At 38.1% G+C, this 16,906-nt stretch overlaps 1 protein-coding gene across 2 annotated transcripts in view; it reads right to left on the bottom strand.

Moving 5' to 3' along the window:
- atp2a2a (ATPase sarcoplasmic/endoplasmic reticulum Ca2+ transporting 2a) overlaps positions 1–16,057 on the bottom strand; it is a 31,613-nt gene extending 15,556 nt beyond the window's left edge. For both annotated transcript variants that reach the window (XM_027133125.2, XM_027133124.2), the window contains exons 1-5: positions 15,488–16,057; positions 12,709–12,726; positions 12,521–12,603; positions 9,222–9,326; positions 8,565–8,703 (exon numbers count right to left, since the gene is read on the bottom strand). In XM_027133125.2, coding sequence (XP_026988926.1) covers positions 8,565–8,703; positions 9,222–9,326; positions 12,521–12,603; positions 12,709–12,726; positions 15,488–15,605 — 463 coding nt within the window. In that variant the 5' untranslated portion in view covers positions 15,606–16,057. The remainder of the gene's footprint in view (positions 1–8,564; positions 8,704–9,221; positions 9,327–12,520; positions 12,604–12,708; positions 12,727–15,487) is intronic.
- Between the last annotated feature and the right edge of the window lie 849 nt (positions 16,058–16,906).

The following is a 16,906-nucleotide window of genomic DNA, read 5'->3' on the forward strand; positions in this document are numbered from 1 at the left end:
TAATACTATGAGCATCAGTCACCTGCCATTGCACAGCAACACCTCAGGGCTCTATTTACATTTAATATATAGGATTCTGCTTGAGTATTCTGCTGGAGTATTTGGAGACAGATTTAATTAAGTTATTTAATAGTAATGAATACGTAAACACCCTCAAACTGGAATAAAAAGATTTCAAACAAATCCGATCGCTCAAACCATATGGACGTCTGAGATAGATTTTAGACAGGCTTTTGATTTAATACCAGGTGGCAAATATCTGTCAGCTGTTAAATTATTATTATATACATATATATCTACTGATGGGGCAGTTTGTCAAAGGTCTTAAATGACTGATGAGAGAAAGCTGCTGAAGCAGTGCTACAGTCCGAAATGTAGCTCATGCTCATGTACCATTTTAAATTATGACTGGTCTACATATTACTTTTGTATCTTATACACTAGAGCAAGTGAATATGCTTTGTGTCGCCTCGATCACACTGATGAACATATAGACTCAAAATAAACCGAAATTTTTGAACCATGGTGTTATTTGAGAAAGAAAAATGTCTAACTATCGAAGCAGTGAAGTTCTCTGTAAGGAGAAATTACTTTATCGTTTATGGAAGGAGTCTCCAGTGTCAGTGCTTTGTAGCAATCGGAAGATTTCCTCACAATTTTAAAGTACCTTGAATGTTTCTTAGTAACATGATAAGCTGTGTTTTTGTCAGCATACAGACCGACACATGCTTCATGAAGTGACGTGGAGTAAATGTGGACCAAGTCAGGACTAAAACACAAGGGTCATGCTGTTACAGAAAAATAATCCCACCGACATTAAGATGAGTTTCTGTTACAACCACGAAGTGGATTATTTTTTCTTTAACTGCACATCCTACGTGTTTTACTCCTCTTATACTACAACGAATTGCGTATGATTATAATCTTGAATTAACTAATGAACAATACACTGTGCTTTTAAACCATTTATAGTTACATTTGTCGGTTTCTGTTATCACTTACAGTATTTTGTTGTAGCTGTAAACAATAATATCTTTTCTTCACTTTATTTTTTAAGCTAATTTAGCTTAGCATGTAACTATAAAAAAAAAACAAGAAAGAAAAGGTGCAAAACTCGGACACTGATGACTAGTGCATAAATGTTCATCTTTGGTAAATAGCAATTGGAGCATAATGTACTACTGTGAATATCCGGTTATTATAGACAACATATTAGAAATAAAAGATGCATTCCTTTGCTCCAATCACTGATCGTGCGACTCATAAGGTACCATATACAGAAATATTAGCATGCAACAAATTATATCAGCATTGAAATATGGAGCTGAAGCTGACTGGAGTTTATACGAGCATTTTTTCACCGATCTTGAATTTTATGATTTAAGAGATTGTTTTTCAGAATCTACAGCAACAGCTTCAAAGCCCAGCCTGGCACAGTTATTTCCAGAGTGGCCCGCAGGTCCATGCTTGTCCTCCTCTCTTCTCTGCTTTGCTGTTTAGCCAATTATACTCCCTCTCCACTTGTACATCCGCCTCCTCTCGGCTTGACCGGGTAGTTTGAGAGCATTGCGCCCTCTAAAACACCTACACAGGACACAGTACGTACCCAGAACCAGCACAATACTAAACACATGAGTCACAGGCAGGTGCTGAAGAGAGGAGTGGGAGAAAAAGCCAAAGGCTAAAGAAATCCATAGCCCCTGCCACACAAATCGATCATATACATGATAATAAAAAAAAGGTGTAGGTGACAAGACGGAATGCGACCGCCTGCGATAACCTACTGGGAGTTTGTAGAGTTCACAGCACTTTGCTTTCAGTAAACAGTCACACGGATCTCGTTAAGTGGCCTCTTCTATACAGTGAGAGCGAGCACTAAGCTAAATAAATAAACTAAATAAACACAACTGCCACCATCTGCAGAGCTCTGAGTGGAAACCCAAGCTCGAGCTGAATGTAGAAGAGACAAAACTTCTACAGAAGAATAGGTTACAAAACACACAGAGGGAGTTAAAGGTCGACCAGGGCTAGTCACAGGAAAAAGTGAGTTTAGCTAGCTAACAGAGAAATGAATTATACCCTGACCCCACTTATCACAATGACTGATGTTATATGTAATTTGAAAGCAAACATCAGAGTTATTCAGTTCATTAATAGTTACTGTTTATCTGTAGCTTGTTAAATGACAGGTTTTGTTTACAATTAGCAATTAGCTTACAATTGACAAAAAAAAAACTCTCCTTTTTTTTAAATGTTGTTTTGCAAGAACACTGGTGAAAAAAAAAATTCTTATCTTAATAATTTGATAATTTGATTATTGTATATTTTTCCAATCTTCTGTGTATAACATACTCCCTAAACTTATTAACTAACTTGTTAATTTTCCTCTGACAAAATTCTGTAACATCTGATCTCAATATTTTTCAGCAAATCTACACCAGAACAAATTACAATAAAAAATCGTCAGGAAAATGGATACTGACGTTCACAAATTTTACTATTATATACTTTCTATAATATTTGGCTTGTTTATCGGTTCATTTTGTGGTATATATTACATAATGAGATACTTAAATAGACAGAGGTGAGAACTGTGCTGTTAATATAGCATCCATTTACTGCTTTCATTACATCACTAGAGAAATCCATACCGTCCCGACAGTGTCATGTTCCTACCCAGCGAAACTAATCCAGTGGATCTTGACTGATTAAATTCAGAAAAACAGATGAAGGCATCTGCTGCTTAGATACACGTTCTGCTGCTTGTAACTAACAGTAAAATGTGCACTAGGCACCTGTTCCCTTCATGTCAGTGATAAACGCACTCGTTCCAGTGCAGCCATTCCATTTGCGGTTCCTTGCTGACAGCATTAGGGCACAATACACCTGACAGCAGCCCTGCTCCTATTCACGAGCCTCCTCACTGATGGGAGATGATTGCCAGCTCTGGAGCAATCCTTCATGCCGGCCGTCGAGTTTGGAATCCCAGAACTCTTGAGGACAGAAGGTTGGGCTCGTTAGCTTGGTCTGGTCCAGGAAGAGGATCAAGAGGAGGTACCCTGTGAGCTCTTCCTTTTACGGTCATCTCTCTGAGAGCCGACAACAGGAGCAGAACTCGGTGCTGTTATCAATCACACTCTACAATGTGCATCCCACCCGACTTGATGCGAAAGGGGATTTCCTCATATTCAACAGCTGTTACTAAAAGGCATGATTCAGTCGCTTATTATTTCCATTGTGTAGTATAACAGATCGCCTCTTAAATCAGTCGGAAAGGCTAGAAGACGGAGAAGGACAGGTTATCCTCCATTGTCCATCTACATATTTAACTGACTACACAAAACTTCCAACAGAATCAACTTAATCGCTTTGTGCATTCATTTCTAATGTGTTGGCTGCTATAATAAAACAATCAAGCAGGAACATCTGGAGGTGTTTTATCCGTCTGATATCACAGCTCAACTTTTATCTATTTAATATTAAAGAACACATCATACTTTTATCCTTTTATAGTTACGTTTAAAGACCTGGAACATCAAGTTAGTCCCATTTATCACAGCTTTTTCCATCATCAGCACCTCTGATGGTTTCTGATGGAAGTACTGGGAAAGGACAGTCCTTCCAGAAATAAACCACCTCAAAGCTAGAGTTCCTGTTAGATCATAGCTATAGAAACGAATTAGGAAATGTTATTTGAAAGAGTTACATTTCACTAATCTGAAGGTTGGGGGTTCAACCACCAGCACTGCCAGGCTGCTATTCTTGGGCCCTTGAACAAGGCCCTTAACCCTGTGTGCTCCAGGGATGCTGTCTCTGTGCTCCAACCCCAGCTGGGATACATCAAGAAAATTTAATTCAATTTAATTTGTATAGCAATATAACAATGGACATTGCTGCAAAGCAGGTGTAAAGGAATATACAAAAATATAAAATGCAGAGAAAATGTTGAGACATTTAAATTGTTCCCTAATTAACAACTGCGACAAAGATAAAAACTCCTCGAAACAATACGAGGAAGAAACATTGAGAGGAACCAGACTCCAAAGGAAACCCATCCTCATCAGTCTTATCATTGTAATTTCTGAATTCATTCCAGCTGTAATGTGAATTATTTTCTGTTGAAGTTATCAAACGTTCATTGATGCAGATGATGATTATGGATACTGGCTGAAGGCTGAAACTCAACATGGATGAAAAAAAATTCACAGTGCTGTAAAGTATATGTGATGAAATAAACAGGCTTTTGTGTAACTTCTTACCATTATTAAAACATGCTGAAACTACTGTCAGAGCCACTGTCATGGAAAATTAAACAACAACTTCTGACATACAAGGATGAGGTCTATACAAATATTTACTATCCGTAACCCTGTGAGGAGCTGACAGTCAAGATGGATCATGCTCTTTGTAATTCTGTTCATAAGAGTCCCAAGTGGCTTAAGTTCACACAATCCCTTCCAGACTGCATCCTGAGAAAGCTTAAATGCAAGCAAACACGTGAGGTTAGAAAATCCTGGTTTCAGATTAAAGCCTCGCTTCATTTAAAGCCAATGACACATGTCATTGTTCTGCATTATAGCTGTGTTTACCAACCTAATTGGCAATGCTGTGCAAGAACGTGTCCAAGCTTTCCAGCGTTTTTGAGATAAGACTCAAGATTCTAGGACCACAGGGAAAAAGTGAGAGAAGATCTAAACCCACACATCTCACATCGGGTATCGAATGTGAAGATGCCTGAAAACAAACTTCACATGGTTGGAGATGATAACACAGGCGGTAAAATTAGATCTCAGTTCTACAATGGCATGGGTGAGAGCAGATTGTCTGTTAAGTCTGAACACTGAATGTGATTTCTTCATTTTTTGCTGGACCTCATGGGAATTCTTCTGTTCTACCAATAACCACGAGCACAAATATGATCTGTCTGCTGTCTGCGAGGGATTTACAGGAGAAGCTGACATTATCTGTAATTATCTGTATCAGTTACTGACACTGCTATTTTACGTTCAGGTAAATAATTTGGCAAAAATATCACAATACTGGAAAGAATATAAAAACAAAAATAGTGTTATTGGTTAAAAAAAAAACCTTTATGATACAAAGAGTTAACCCAATTACAGCTAGATGTCTTCTGACCAGCAATAAACTTGTTAGCTTAGACCCTGATCACATGATATGTAATTTACTAGTTACTGTTATTTCTTTTAGAAGCATACAACAAGCTTGTGAAGTTATATTTCAAGTCTATAAAGTAAGATTAAGCAAGCAATAGACACTAGATTTTGATTTCCTGAATGAAAAACCTATAAGGATTTAAGAATGATGGATTGGAGAAAGGAATGAAAGGAATGATGTAAATTGCTAAGTGTAAAAGAAAGGAGAGGAACAACAACATAAGAAAAAAGGAAGGAAGATAGAAGGGCACAGGAACATGAAAAAGTAAGAATGAAAATTTAAGTGGTCATAGAATGAGGGAGAGAAAAATGCCATTAGATCAGAATAAAGGAAAGAAATAGAAAGAGGGGGCAATGATACAGTGATGAAAGGATGAAAAAAAATAAGAGGGAGCAGAGATGGTGGTAGAGCGAGGGTACGTCTGCGCCGCGTGTGAGGTTGAAGCAGAGCTGCTGATTGGTCGAACCTGACATCATCACCTGGAACGGACAAATCTCCCACTTGAATAATAATTAACCAGAATTGAGTCCATAATAAAAATTATTAGAAAATATGGTGCTCAGATTGTAAACACTAATAAAAAGCGTTCACTATCAACATCTTCAAACTCAAGTGACTGCAAATCCTAATCTTTCCAGTGAGTCAGAACATTTACTGTAACTCAGCTCACCCATAAGAGTCCACCCAAAAGGTTCACTGTCGGTTTCTTCACCAGACTGAACCATTGACCTTGAAGTGCTTATTCTTCTTCTTTACTTCAGTGACTGATATTATTTCATGAAATAACATTATTGAAATGTGCTGCATTTTTTTAAAATCGATTAACGTTTCATCAAGACACAAGAAACTGATCGGTGCCGTATTAATGTGGTTGTTCCTGCTCTATCTGTGCTTCATTAATAGGACTCTTCCTTTCCATTGATCCTGGGAACAGATCGCTTCTTCACCAAGCAGCAGGGTAGCGGATCCCCGTCACGCTGCATCATTCACACTGCTCACACATGTCTTACCATCGCTCTAACAAACAGCTAGATGCAGCTCAGATGTCGAAGACGTTCCCATGGAATCATTTCGATTAAATTACACTTTAAGATTCACTTTTTAATCTACAATTAAAAAAGTATATATAGGTCACAATCGACGTTCATGTCTTCTTTGCTACTTTATGAGGTTGACGCATTAAGGACCTGGTACAGAAACTGCAATTCTGTTATAATTAGAACATAAAAAACACAACATCGGAGACATGCTGATATGATTATATACCTACCTCACACACAGAACACAAACAAACAAAAAACAATGCATTCATATAGATCTTTGGAATAGCTTTCCTGATAATGTTTGGGGGCTCAGACACACTTTCCCAGTTTAAATGAAGATTGCAGACATATCTCTTTAGTCACATAAATACTTACACTCAGACATACCCATAATCTTATGCTGTAGTACATCTGATTAAATGCCCATTAAGAGTCATTTAGTGCTTGCTAATATTATGAACTGCAGCTATGCTAATTCTGCTCTACTGCTTCTCTTTTTTGTACCCATCCCGAGGCATACAGAGATTGTACCAGCTCCAGCTGTGTTCTGTTTCAGAAAGATTTTGGACCTTCACTGAGATGATGCCAACATCATGAGGATCCTGAGGCATCTAAAGAGTAAAGTATTCGGACATTGTAAGAGGAGATGTGAACTCCATGTGGTCTTTGAGGACAACAACCTCTTCATCAATCCACAATTGAGGTACTGTATATTTATAATCACACCCTCTAATGTCACCCAAATGATGATGAGGTTCCCTTTCGAGTCTGGTTCCTCTCAAGGTCTCTTCCTCTTCCATCTAAGGGAGTTTTTCCTCACCACAGTCGCCTCAGTCACCTCAGGCTTGTTCATTAGGGATAAATTTTTTTATTTTTTATTAATCTTTGTATAATATTAATTTATTTGTATTATGCTTTTTGTGATCTGTAAAGCTGCTTTGAGACAATGTCCATTGTTAAAAGCGCTATACAAATAAATTTGAATTGAAGTGGATATAAGGGAAATTTTTACATTCTATTACATTCTCATTTTATCCTCATTGCATTCACCACTACTATATGTTTATTATATGTTCTTATATGGCATTATGTATGTCTCATATTCCATTTCTTCTCTTTGTCCTTAAGTCCATTGCTGGTTTTGTTTGTTGTTGCATTTTCCACTTAAAGCTTTTGGCAGATTTTCATCCAGAGCGACTTACATTTAATAATTTTTTTAGAGAACTGAGAAATTGAGGGTTAAGCATTAAGGGCCTTGTTCAAGGGCCCAGCAGGAGATGCATGGTAGACCTGTTACCTAGGATACAAACTCACAACCTTTCGATCAGTGGTCCAGCACATTAACCACTAAGCCTCAAGCTATCACATCCCTATTGCACTATGGGACGAGTAACAAAGGAAAATCATTTCATTACATTTCATTGGATGTAAAATGTATGTGACAAATAAAAGACCTTGAAAGTACAGTGAATCTATCTGGACCGTCAATCACGTCACACACTGCAATACTCCATTACGACAATGAGGAAAGGGGACGTGAGGTTATGTGACCTCCATGAAGAACTCAACACCTGTCATCGTTACTATTGTCACTGTGAACTATATATAACACATTCCATAAAGCAGATATAAATAAAATCGACCACTACGCTAGAACAAAAGAAAAAAAATTATGAAGCGCAGAAAGAGCACAAGCAACACCAACTAATAACTTGTATTCTGAAATTTGTAAAGTTTCAGCCTGGATTAATAGGTTTGTGGAAAAATACCATACACGACACCATGAATGTAAAAGCTGGCAAAAAGCTAGCACACAAAATTCTCCTCGCAAACTTCCAGAAATGGCAGGCTGGAAATAAATCCAAGCCCTAATCCGTTCTTCATTCCAGCATGATTTTGAGCTCGTCTATATTTCTGCCATTGTGGAAAGGTGCTGACGGAGCAGGGGGCTGTGTGAACTACAGTATGTGTGAGCAGTGTGTGTGTGTGTGTGTGTGTGTGTGTGTGTGTGTGTGTGTGTGTGTGTGTGTGTGTGTGTGTGTGTATGAGCGGGAGGAATGATAGACTGAAAATTCGTAGGCTGGACAAAAGCTCTTCTAGAGGCATGTAATGTGTGTGAGTGTGTGTATGAGTGTGTGTAAATGTGTGTATAAGTGTGAGAGTGTGTGTGTGTGTGTGTGTGTGTGTGTGTGTGTGTGTGTGTGTGTGTGTGTGTGTGTGTGTGTGTGTGTGTGTAGCATCTCTCAGTAGTCAATCAAAGCACAGAAAAACACACAGCACCCTGCATTCACAGCCATTGTTACATAACATGCTATTTAAATTTCCCCTAACAACCATCAGTCTTACCAGCTACCTCCACGATGTCCCCAGGGACGATGTCTTTGGCCTTGATCCTCTGCACCGTCTTCCTGTCCTGTCTGTAGACTTTCCCCATCTCCGGCTCGTACTCTTTAAGTGCCTCGATGGCATTTTCTGCGTTACGCTCCTGTCAGGTTTTTAAAGAAACAAGACACAGGGGACGCTTATTGGCTGTAAACTGCATAAACTCTACCATACTGATTGATTCACGTGTATAACTGCAGCACCAGGTCTTTACTGAATTTTCACATAAACCATAGATTCATTATTCGTGTGTCTTTTTTTTGTGAGAGAGAAGAGCTTTTTTGGCAAGATTTAAACTTTAGACACCTCGTTTAGCTTATTGAAGCAAGAGGAAGAGTCAGATTTTGATTCATTATAAATTCAATCAAGGTTTTTCTTTTGGGAATATTGTAAGAAAAAAAATTCTATTTCTAGACTAAGTACGATGTTAAAGGTGTAGTTTTCTAATTTATATTATTTTCTATTCAAAACTAGCCTCTTTAAAGCTAGTTTTGAAACAGGGCATGGAGCCTGGGGGCAGGGCTTCACGGTGTAAAGGGCTCTAAATATTTACAAACTGCTCCTTTAAGAAGTGTGCGAGACAGTGGGACCTCAGAAAAGTGTGTGTCAATTTCAACTCACCTGCCACACACCGACAATGGCGTTGGCTATGAGAATTAATAGGATTACAAAAGGCTCCACGAAAGCTGTTATCGTCTCTTCGCCTTCCTCAAACCAGGCTAAAACCTAGAGAGAAACACACAGAGATGCCGTATTTCATATCAACACGGATCACATGACTACAGTTCATTTTCGACTGTGTAATTTCAGCAGTCTTTTTAAGATATTTACTTGTACGATAACGTCAGATTATAGCAGGAAAAGTCTGCTTACATCATTAATTAGGGAAGATAACGGAGCTGTGTATACACAAAGATTTGTTAAAGTGAGCTTGAGGCAATACAGATATTATTTTCTGTCCATTAGCGTGCTCCGTTTACATTTCTCCATGCTAGTATCTGTCCAGAGAGTTTTTAGATTTTAGATGAGTGTTGTAGCAGGGGACACTATCTGAGATTTGAATAAACTGTCAGCACTTTGTCCACAGCTAGCACTAAATCAGCTGCTAGTCAGACTGTCATGTTATACTATGCCCTCTTTAATTACTCCAAATGTACAACTTAACCTGGCTTAAGACTTCTGAGCTGTATTTCCGAGGACTACAGGGTTCATAGTGTCGCAACACTGCAGATACTAGTTTTTCTCTCTTTACAACACACCCTGAAGGTCTTTGTTAATTAGGTGATGAGTTTAATAAGGTGTATTAATGAAAAAATGAGGTCAGATGCTAAACTCCGCAGTGCTGTGATTCTACAGGATGGATGTCTGATGTAGAATCATTAAAGGTATGTATTCTACATTTGGTTCTACAGCACCACTCACACACACACTCACACACTCTTACACACACACTCTCTTACACACACACTCACACACACAGAGTAATAAACAATGGTCACATGACAATTTACAGACTGAAAACACTGCCTTCTATTTTCAGTAGCAAACAATAAAACCGGTGTAAATACATGACTCTGTAGTCTTTACATGTCCATCTTGTTTACAGACACTGAGCTAAATCTCCAGACGTAATACATACAGTTTAGGTTTTGTATTACACTTGTTAGTTTTAACGGTGCCAGACATTAAAGCCTGGCACAGCAAGCCTTCGTCCTTCGCTCGGGTGAACGCTGCCTGTTTCTCAAAAGCCTTTTCTGTTGCTGTTTTATATGCAAAAAGCCACCAGCTGCAGTGATTCATCTCTCACTGGAAATGCAAGGCGGCCGTCAGAGCATGACCAAGCCGATCGGCTGACAAGTCCCACAAAGCGGTGGGGAAATTCTGGAGTGCAAAAACACTGTGCTGCACAGAAGAACGCCTCTGCTGCAGTCTGGCTTCCTTCGCAATCCTAATGTAATAAAATTACATGCAGATTATCGGCTTTGGTCTGTGTCTTACAGAATGAATAGCTACACAAAAACTCAAGAAATGTCAGAATACAACAGAGCAGATATAAAAATATATTATTTGAGAGGAAGCAGGCTAAAGCAACAGGAATGAATTAAAGATTCTACTCAGATGATGCTGATTCATTTTCTGTAACAGAAGCGCAGACAGTGCCAAGTTTATATGAACATGCTTGTTCTGATACATCTGTATACTTGTTCAGATACACATGTATGCTTGTTCTAATACATACATAGTTAAAAACAACGTAGATATGATCAGTTTATTTAGCATTTATAGAAGGAGTCTCCAGTAACAGAGGAACAGGACAAATTATTTAAATTTATCATTGATAAAAAAAGACATTAACATTAACTCCCCTTTGTGTCAGGTCACATCCCACCCCACAGTGGTGATTGTTTTTCTGTAACAACACAACCCCAAATGTTTTACTCCTTAATTAATGCACCCATTCAATCTTTTTTATTCCAGAGATTACTACGAATGCTTAAATGTGCCATTCTAAAATGTAAATACAAACCATTTTATGCCATTTTATATTTTATATCTTTTCGATTGAACTGAGCAGTTCAAACTGGATCCATGTTTGAGCATCATGGACCTTTGCAATAATAAGTTGTGCAGGAATAATGTGTATAGAATTTTTCTCCCAAAAAATGACACATGACCAAAACCATTCGATGCTTAGTGGCACTGGCCAATACTTAATACTGAACAATGAATAATTCTCACACTCCTTGACAATTAAACCAGCTGCTGGATCCCAACATCACAATGAAGGTCAGAAGCTAAATCCGTCCTGTAGCGATACCCTCCTGTCTAATGTGTTCCGGGAGAGCTGTCACAAAGCAAAGCGCAACACCTTGCTATCTCTACACTGCATAGTGGGCATCTGACTCTCATGCCTCTGCCTGCTGGGAGTTAGAGAGCAGCCCATGCCGTCGTGTGGTTCAGAGTTCACCACACAGACTTAACAACTGCACTCACTGCTGACCTCGGTCACACCGCAAGCTACACACTCACAATGCTACAGCAACAATCTGAGGAGGAAAAATAGGGTGGAAAGAGATGGGTCTTGTATGAAAGAAAGAAAGAAAGAAAGAAAGAAAGAAAGAAAGAAAGAAAGAAAGAAAGAAAGAAAGAAAGAAAGAAGGGAGGAGAAAAAGGAAAGAACAAAAAGAAAAGAACAAAAAAAATTAAGAAACTTGTAAGAATTAGAAATGAATATGAATTAAAATTAAAAATTAAAATTATTGATATTTGAACATACGTGAAAAACAAAAATAGAAAATAAAATAAAAATGAGACCAAAAGGAAATAGAGAGCAAGGGAGTCAACAAGAAATATACAGAACAACAGACATAAAAGGGAAGTGAAGAAACAAAGACAGACAAATAGAAAAGGGGATTTGAAGCTAATGAAAGGAGTCTTATCACATAAGAGTGAGGCAGCAGCATCCGGCTCAGACGTTTTGTTTGGTTGACAGTGACAGACACTCGATCGCGGTGAATGTTGTTTTCACCATTCCTGAGCAGGAGCAGCTTTCTCAGCTGTCTAACCTCCTGATCTGTGAGCAACTCTATCATGACACGCGTTTACACCTCCACATGCGATCATGACCGCAAGAAATCACACACACACACACACACACACACACACACACACACACACACACATACACACATACGCACACACATACACACACATACACACACGCACACACACATACACACATACGCACACATATACACACACAAGTCTTCCCCCAAGTCTGTTATAGCAAACACCATGTTAATTTGATTTGGGGGGTTTTCCAGAAATTACAGACATATATCCTTTATATTTTAATACATTTAACATATAATAATTAATAATTAATTTAACACACAAATTCTTGCTCATTTTCTACTTACAAATGAAATACAAGCAGCAAGCAGGAGAATCCGCACAAGTAAATCCTCAAACTGCTCAATGACCAACTCCCATAATGACTTTCCTATGAGACAGGAGAATAAAAAAACATCCCTTATAATAAACTGCCATGCAAATTATTTAAGACTATTTTAAAACAAATGTCTTGATTAATAGAGAAGATAATTACCTTCTTCAGCAGGCAATTCTGCACACAGAGAAGAGAAGAGAAAAGAAGAGAAGAGAAGAGAAGAGAAGAGAAGAGAAGAGAAGAGAAGAGAAGAGAAGAGAAGAGAAGAGAAGAGAAAAAATTATAATATTAGAAATGCATCTACTAATTATTAACACTATTATTAACTACTAACAAATAGGGAGTACTGATCAAATGCACATTTACTATACCAAGGAATAAAGCACAACATGGCATGTTTATATTAGTAAACAATTAATGGTACAAATTTGATCATATTTTTTCCAATACGGGTTCACACTGAAATGATTTATTCCTCTTATACAACAGTTTGTCAACAATTTATCAACACGACCCATAAATATTTATTAAAGAACATTTCATGATACTTTGTGGAATATCAGTAAAGCAACTACGTCAGTTGCTGAATAGTGTTTAAAGTCTCTGGCCTGTTTAAATTTACCTCACAGAAAATGAGCAAGTATTTGTCTTGGAACATGTCACTATGTTTAAGAACTTGTAAAAGTCAGTTAGTGAGCATGATGGTAGGGAGGCAACTGCCCACTCTGCCACTGTAAATCCACCCCTGCTCAGGAGACATGCTTTGGGTTTACTTTGGGTTCAGATAAGAAATATATGTACTGGCTTTCTGCTGTATCCACTGTGAGCTCTATTTCCTATTGTAAAAACTGCAAAGAAATCTCGTTAGTAAATAACTTTACTATAAATACCTTAATTTACTAAAAAAAATTCCTGCATTGATTTGGTTACTTCTCAAGAGATTATTTATTTATTTAACTGTGATTTTTTTTTTTTTTTTTTTTTGACACTCAAAAAAATTTGGCACAAAAATATATACTAAGTCCAGGACCTCAGTTTGTATGAAAGCCAAAGTAAAGAGAGAGAGAGGGAGAGAGAAAGAGAGAGAGAGAGAGAGAGAGAGAGAGAGAGAGAGAGAGAGAGAGAGAGAGAGAGAGAGAGAGAGAGAGAGAGAGGATGGAGACCAACATTCATACATTTCTCATGCTATTTACAGTTCATGAACTTCTGAAGAACATTTTGTCAAAACGATACAAAACTATGAAACTTTCCTTGGAACATAAACTGGCTATCTCTTACTGGGATTTGGATTAACCTCATTCAATTTCTGTGACGGGTTAACAATTGCATATACAGTAACTCTGATAATAATAAGTAAAACAACTTAACACATACTATCACTACTAAAGCACAGTAAGTGGACCCAGTTTCTATATGTTATGATGCTTTGGAGATTCACAGACTCCACTTTAATGTTCACTGCTGTAAGGGTTTTCAAATTTGAACGTACACTGACCTTTATTTTCGGATACGGTCTTTATGCAATTTATGTTCTTTATGTTCTGTTCACATCTTGGCAGTGGACATACAGTTCAAAGTTCATACTGAGTTTGTTGAGCTCAAGCATAAGAAATATCTGGAATGACTGAATGTTGAATATGTCTATGTTATAAAAGACACACAAAACCACCTGTCATGTCTGGGGTTGCTCCTACTGGCATGTACTGTATGAGCAAAAATGTTGCCTTATTTGGAGAAGATTAGTTTTACATGCGAAGGTATTACTGCGGTATTGTGAGATTTTGGTCTTGTCTGAATCTATCATGTCAGAATGAACGGAAAAAAAATGAAGCCATACTTAAAAAAAAAAAGTGTGTCAGTTGAGCTACTCTATATATATATATGATATACTTCAGGGTGTTTTAATTATTTGATTAAAAGTTTTTAAGTTCCTAGAACAACTATGTCCTACATACATGTTATGGTCATATGACCTACATATGATAACACAATTCGTTTTAAAGACACTCTTATCTCTGTAATTTCCCATACAGAGATCCCATATGAATAGACCATAAATACTAAAAACACATTCTATGGTAACATTACTTAACGGAGTGATGCCCAGAAAATGCTTTCCATCCAAACAGTACTTAAGACTTTGAGAGAATAATTCTTTCCACTAACAGATCAGATTAAAAACAAACACTGGATTAAAATGAATCAATGGTCAGTGTAGTCATTCTAGTGAGAGCTTGTTAAACAGCTTGAGTGAAGTTTTTGCAAGGTGAAAAGGGTGAAAGGAACCAGTTGCCTACAGTTAGATGGCCTTCTTCTGCGCTGAACAGAACCTGCTCATATCCTCATATGTTATACTGATCACCTTGTACATTACAGTACACCTTGTACATTACAGTACAAGATATTTCTTACTGCCTTTAGATGTGTACTGTTATATGTTTAATTTGTATGTTTATTGCCTGGAGAACTTTTTATACTGTATGGTGAATATAACAATAATGCTTTGAATTAACATAAGTGAGAAATGCTTTGAGATGGTCAGAGTTAACATGTCCCTAGGTATAGTAGATACACCAAAGAAGTGGGGGTTTTTTTTGTTTGTTTGTTTGTTTGGTTGTTTTTTTTTAATAGAGAAAATGAGCCAAGCACATGACATTTTATGTGGGGGAAAAACATTTTAGAAATGAAATAAAAATTTTAAAAAATCTTATTTTGAAGGTTAAATGAGTTTGTAGGAAATAATCAAATCTGTGACGTCATTACCAATCCGTACGTACAATACTGTATTATGACGAAATGGGTAAAATAAATGACGTGAGTTATGACGTCATTGCATTCCCAGGTCGGGGAAAACTCTCACTGTCTCACTGCACTGTTTATATGCAGTGTTTTGAGTTTTAAATGTGTCAGAAAATGGGGTCTAAAAGCACCTACGTACCGTTTGGACCCCACTTCTCTTTCTGGCGTTTGACTTGATCCAGCGACAGCCCCGTGCTCTCGTTCACGTTAAAATAGCTGTAAACTTCCTCCACGCTCTTGATGTGAGCGTTCTCCATGGCTAAGATGGAAGGGTCAGGTCTCAGATCAGAACACAAAGCAAATCCTTTCCTTCAGCAGGGAATCAGAACGCGTTGTGTTTCTCAGCGTGCACCGTAAACATTGACGTGAGCGCGAGCTGAGAGAAAGATGAGCCTGAAAGTTCTGCTGTTGAGACGGAGGAGAGATGCGGAGGATTTCCAGGGAACCTTATCCAAATATATATATTATATATATAAAACAAAGAAAGAAAAAAAGAGGGTCTGGTGTGTGTTTCCCTGAAGATGTGGAAGCCGAGAGAAAAAGAGAGAGGGAGAAAGAAAGAAAGACAGACAGAGAGAGAGAGAGAGACGTCCTCGCTCAGTACATCACATCCAGTCAGCCCGAGTGCGCGCGCTCTGTCAGGACACGAGTCTCCGTGCGTCTCCGCGCGTCTCCGCTGAGTCCTGCTGGTCAAAGGCAAGTCGGCGCAGCGTTTACTCTTGTTTTATCGCGTGAGCTCCGCCGCTGCCGCCCCTCCTCGACTCACGAGCCGCAGACCGAGCCCGCTCATTGGAGCTTGTGCGACGAGCCATCAGTGACAACCACATAAAGGCTGTATCTCAACTTACCCTCCTACCTACTGTACCTACAGTACCTCATGTTGAAGATGCAAGACGCTAGTGAAGTGTTTCAGCAAAGAAACACTTCATAAAACAAACAAAAAAGAAAAAGAATATATATATATATATATATATATAATTTTTTCAATATTTTTTGGATTTACCAATCAGTTGTAGAATTTTTTTACATTTCGGAATTCTTTGCTCATGAGTCATAATTGTATGTTTGGATTGGACACCTTTCACACTTAGATGTGGGGGAATGTAATTATGGCCTATATGTAATCACCTGGAACGATTATGCCGTAATTTAAATTCTATAAAATAGCCAGGTAATATGCACTGTATTGTGAAATTATGTAGAAACCTAACCACCGAACATCCACATTATGGTATAACAGCCTTCACTGTTCTGAGAAGGCTTTTACTAGGTTTTCCTAATTGTTGTTATGGTGATTTGCTCATCACACGAAAGTACAAGACTTTGAGAACTGATATCCGGCTTGGCTGTAGCAAAGTCAGCGTTCCAGTCGATCCTAAAGGTGTTCAGTGGAGTTGAGGTCAGGGATCTGTAGAGGCTTCTCTTGGGCTTCCATTCCAACCTCCCTACCAAATCTTGTGCACAGAGGCAAGGTTATGCTGGAATAGGTTCCGTCAGCTGCGTTTCAGTGAAAGGAATTTTTAATGCTAGAGCGTACAGACATTCTAGAAAATGATCT

Source organism: Tachysurus fulvidraco, chromosome 14, assembly GCF_022655615.1.
Source record: "Tachysurus fulvidraco isolate hzauxx_2018 chromosome 14, HZAU_PFXX_2.0, whole genome shotgun sequence".
Classification (NCBI taxonomy): Eukaryota; Metazoa; Chordata; class Actinopteri; order Siluriformes; family Bagridae; genus Tachysurus; species Tachysurus fulvidraco.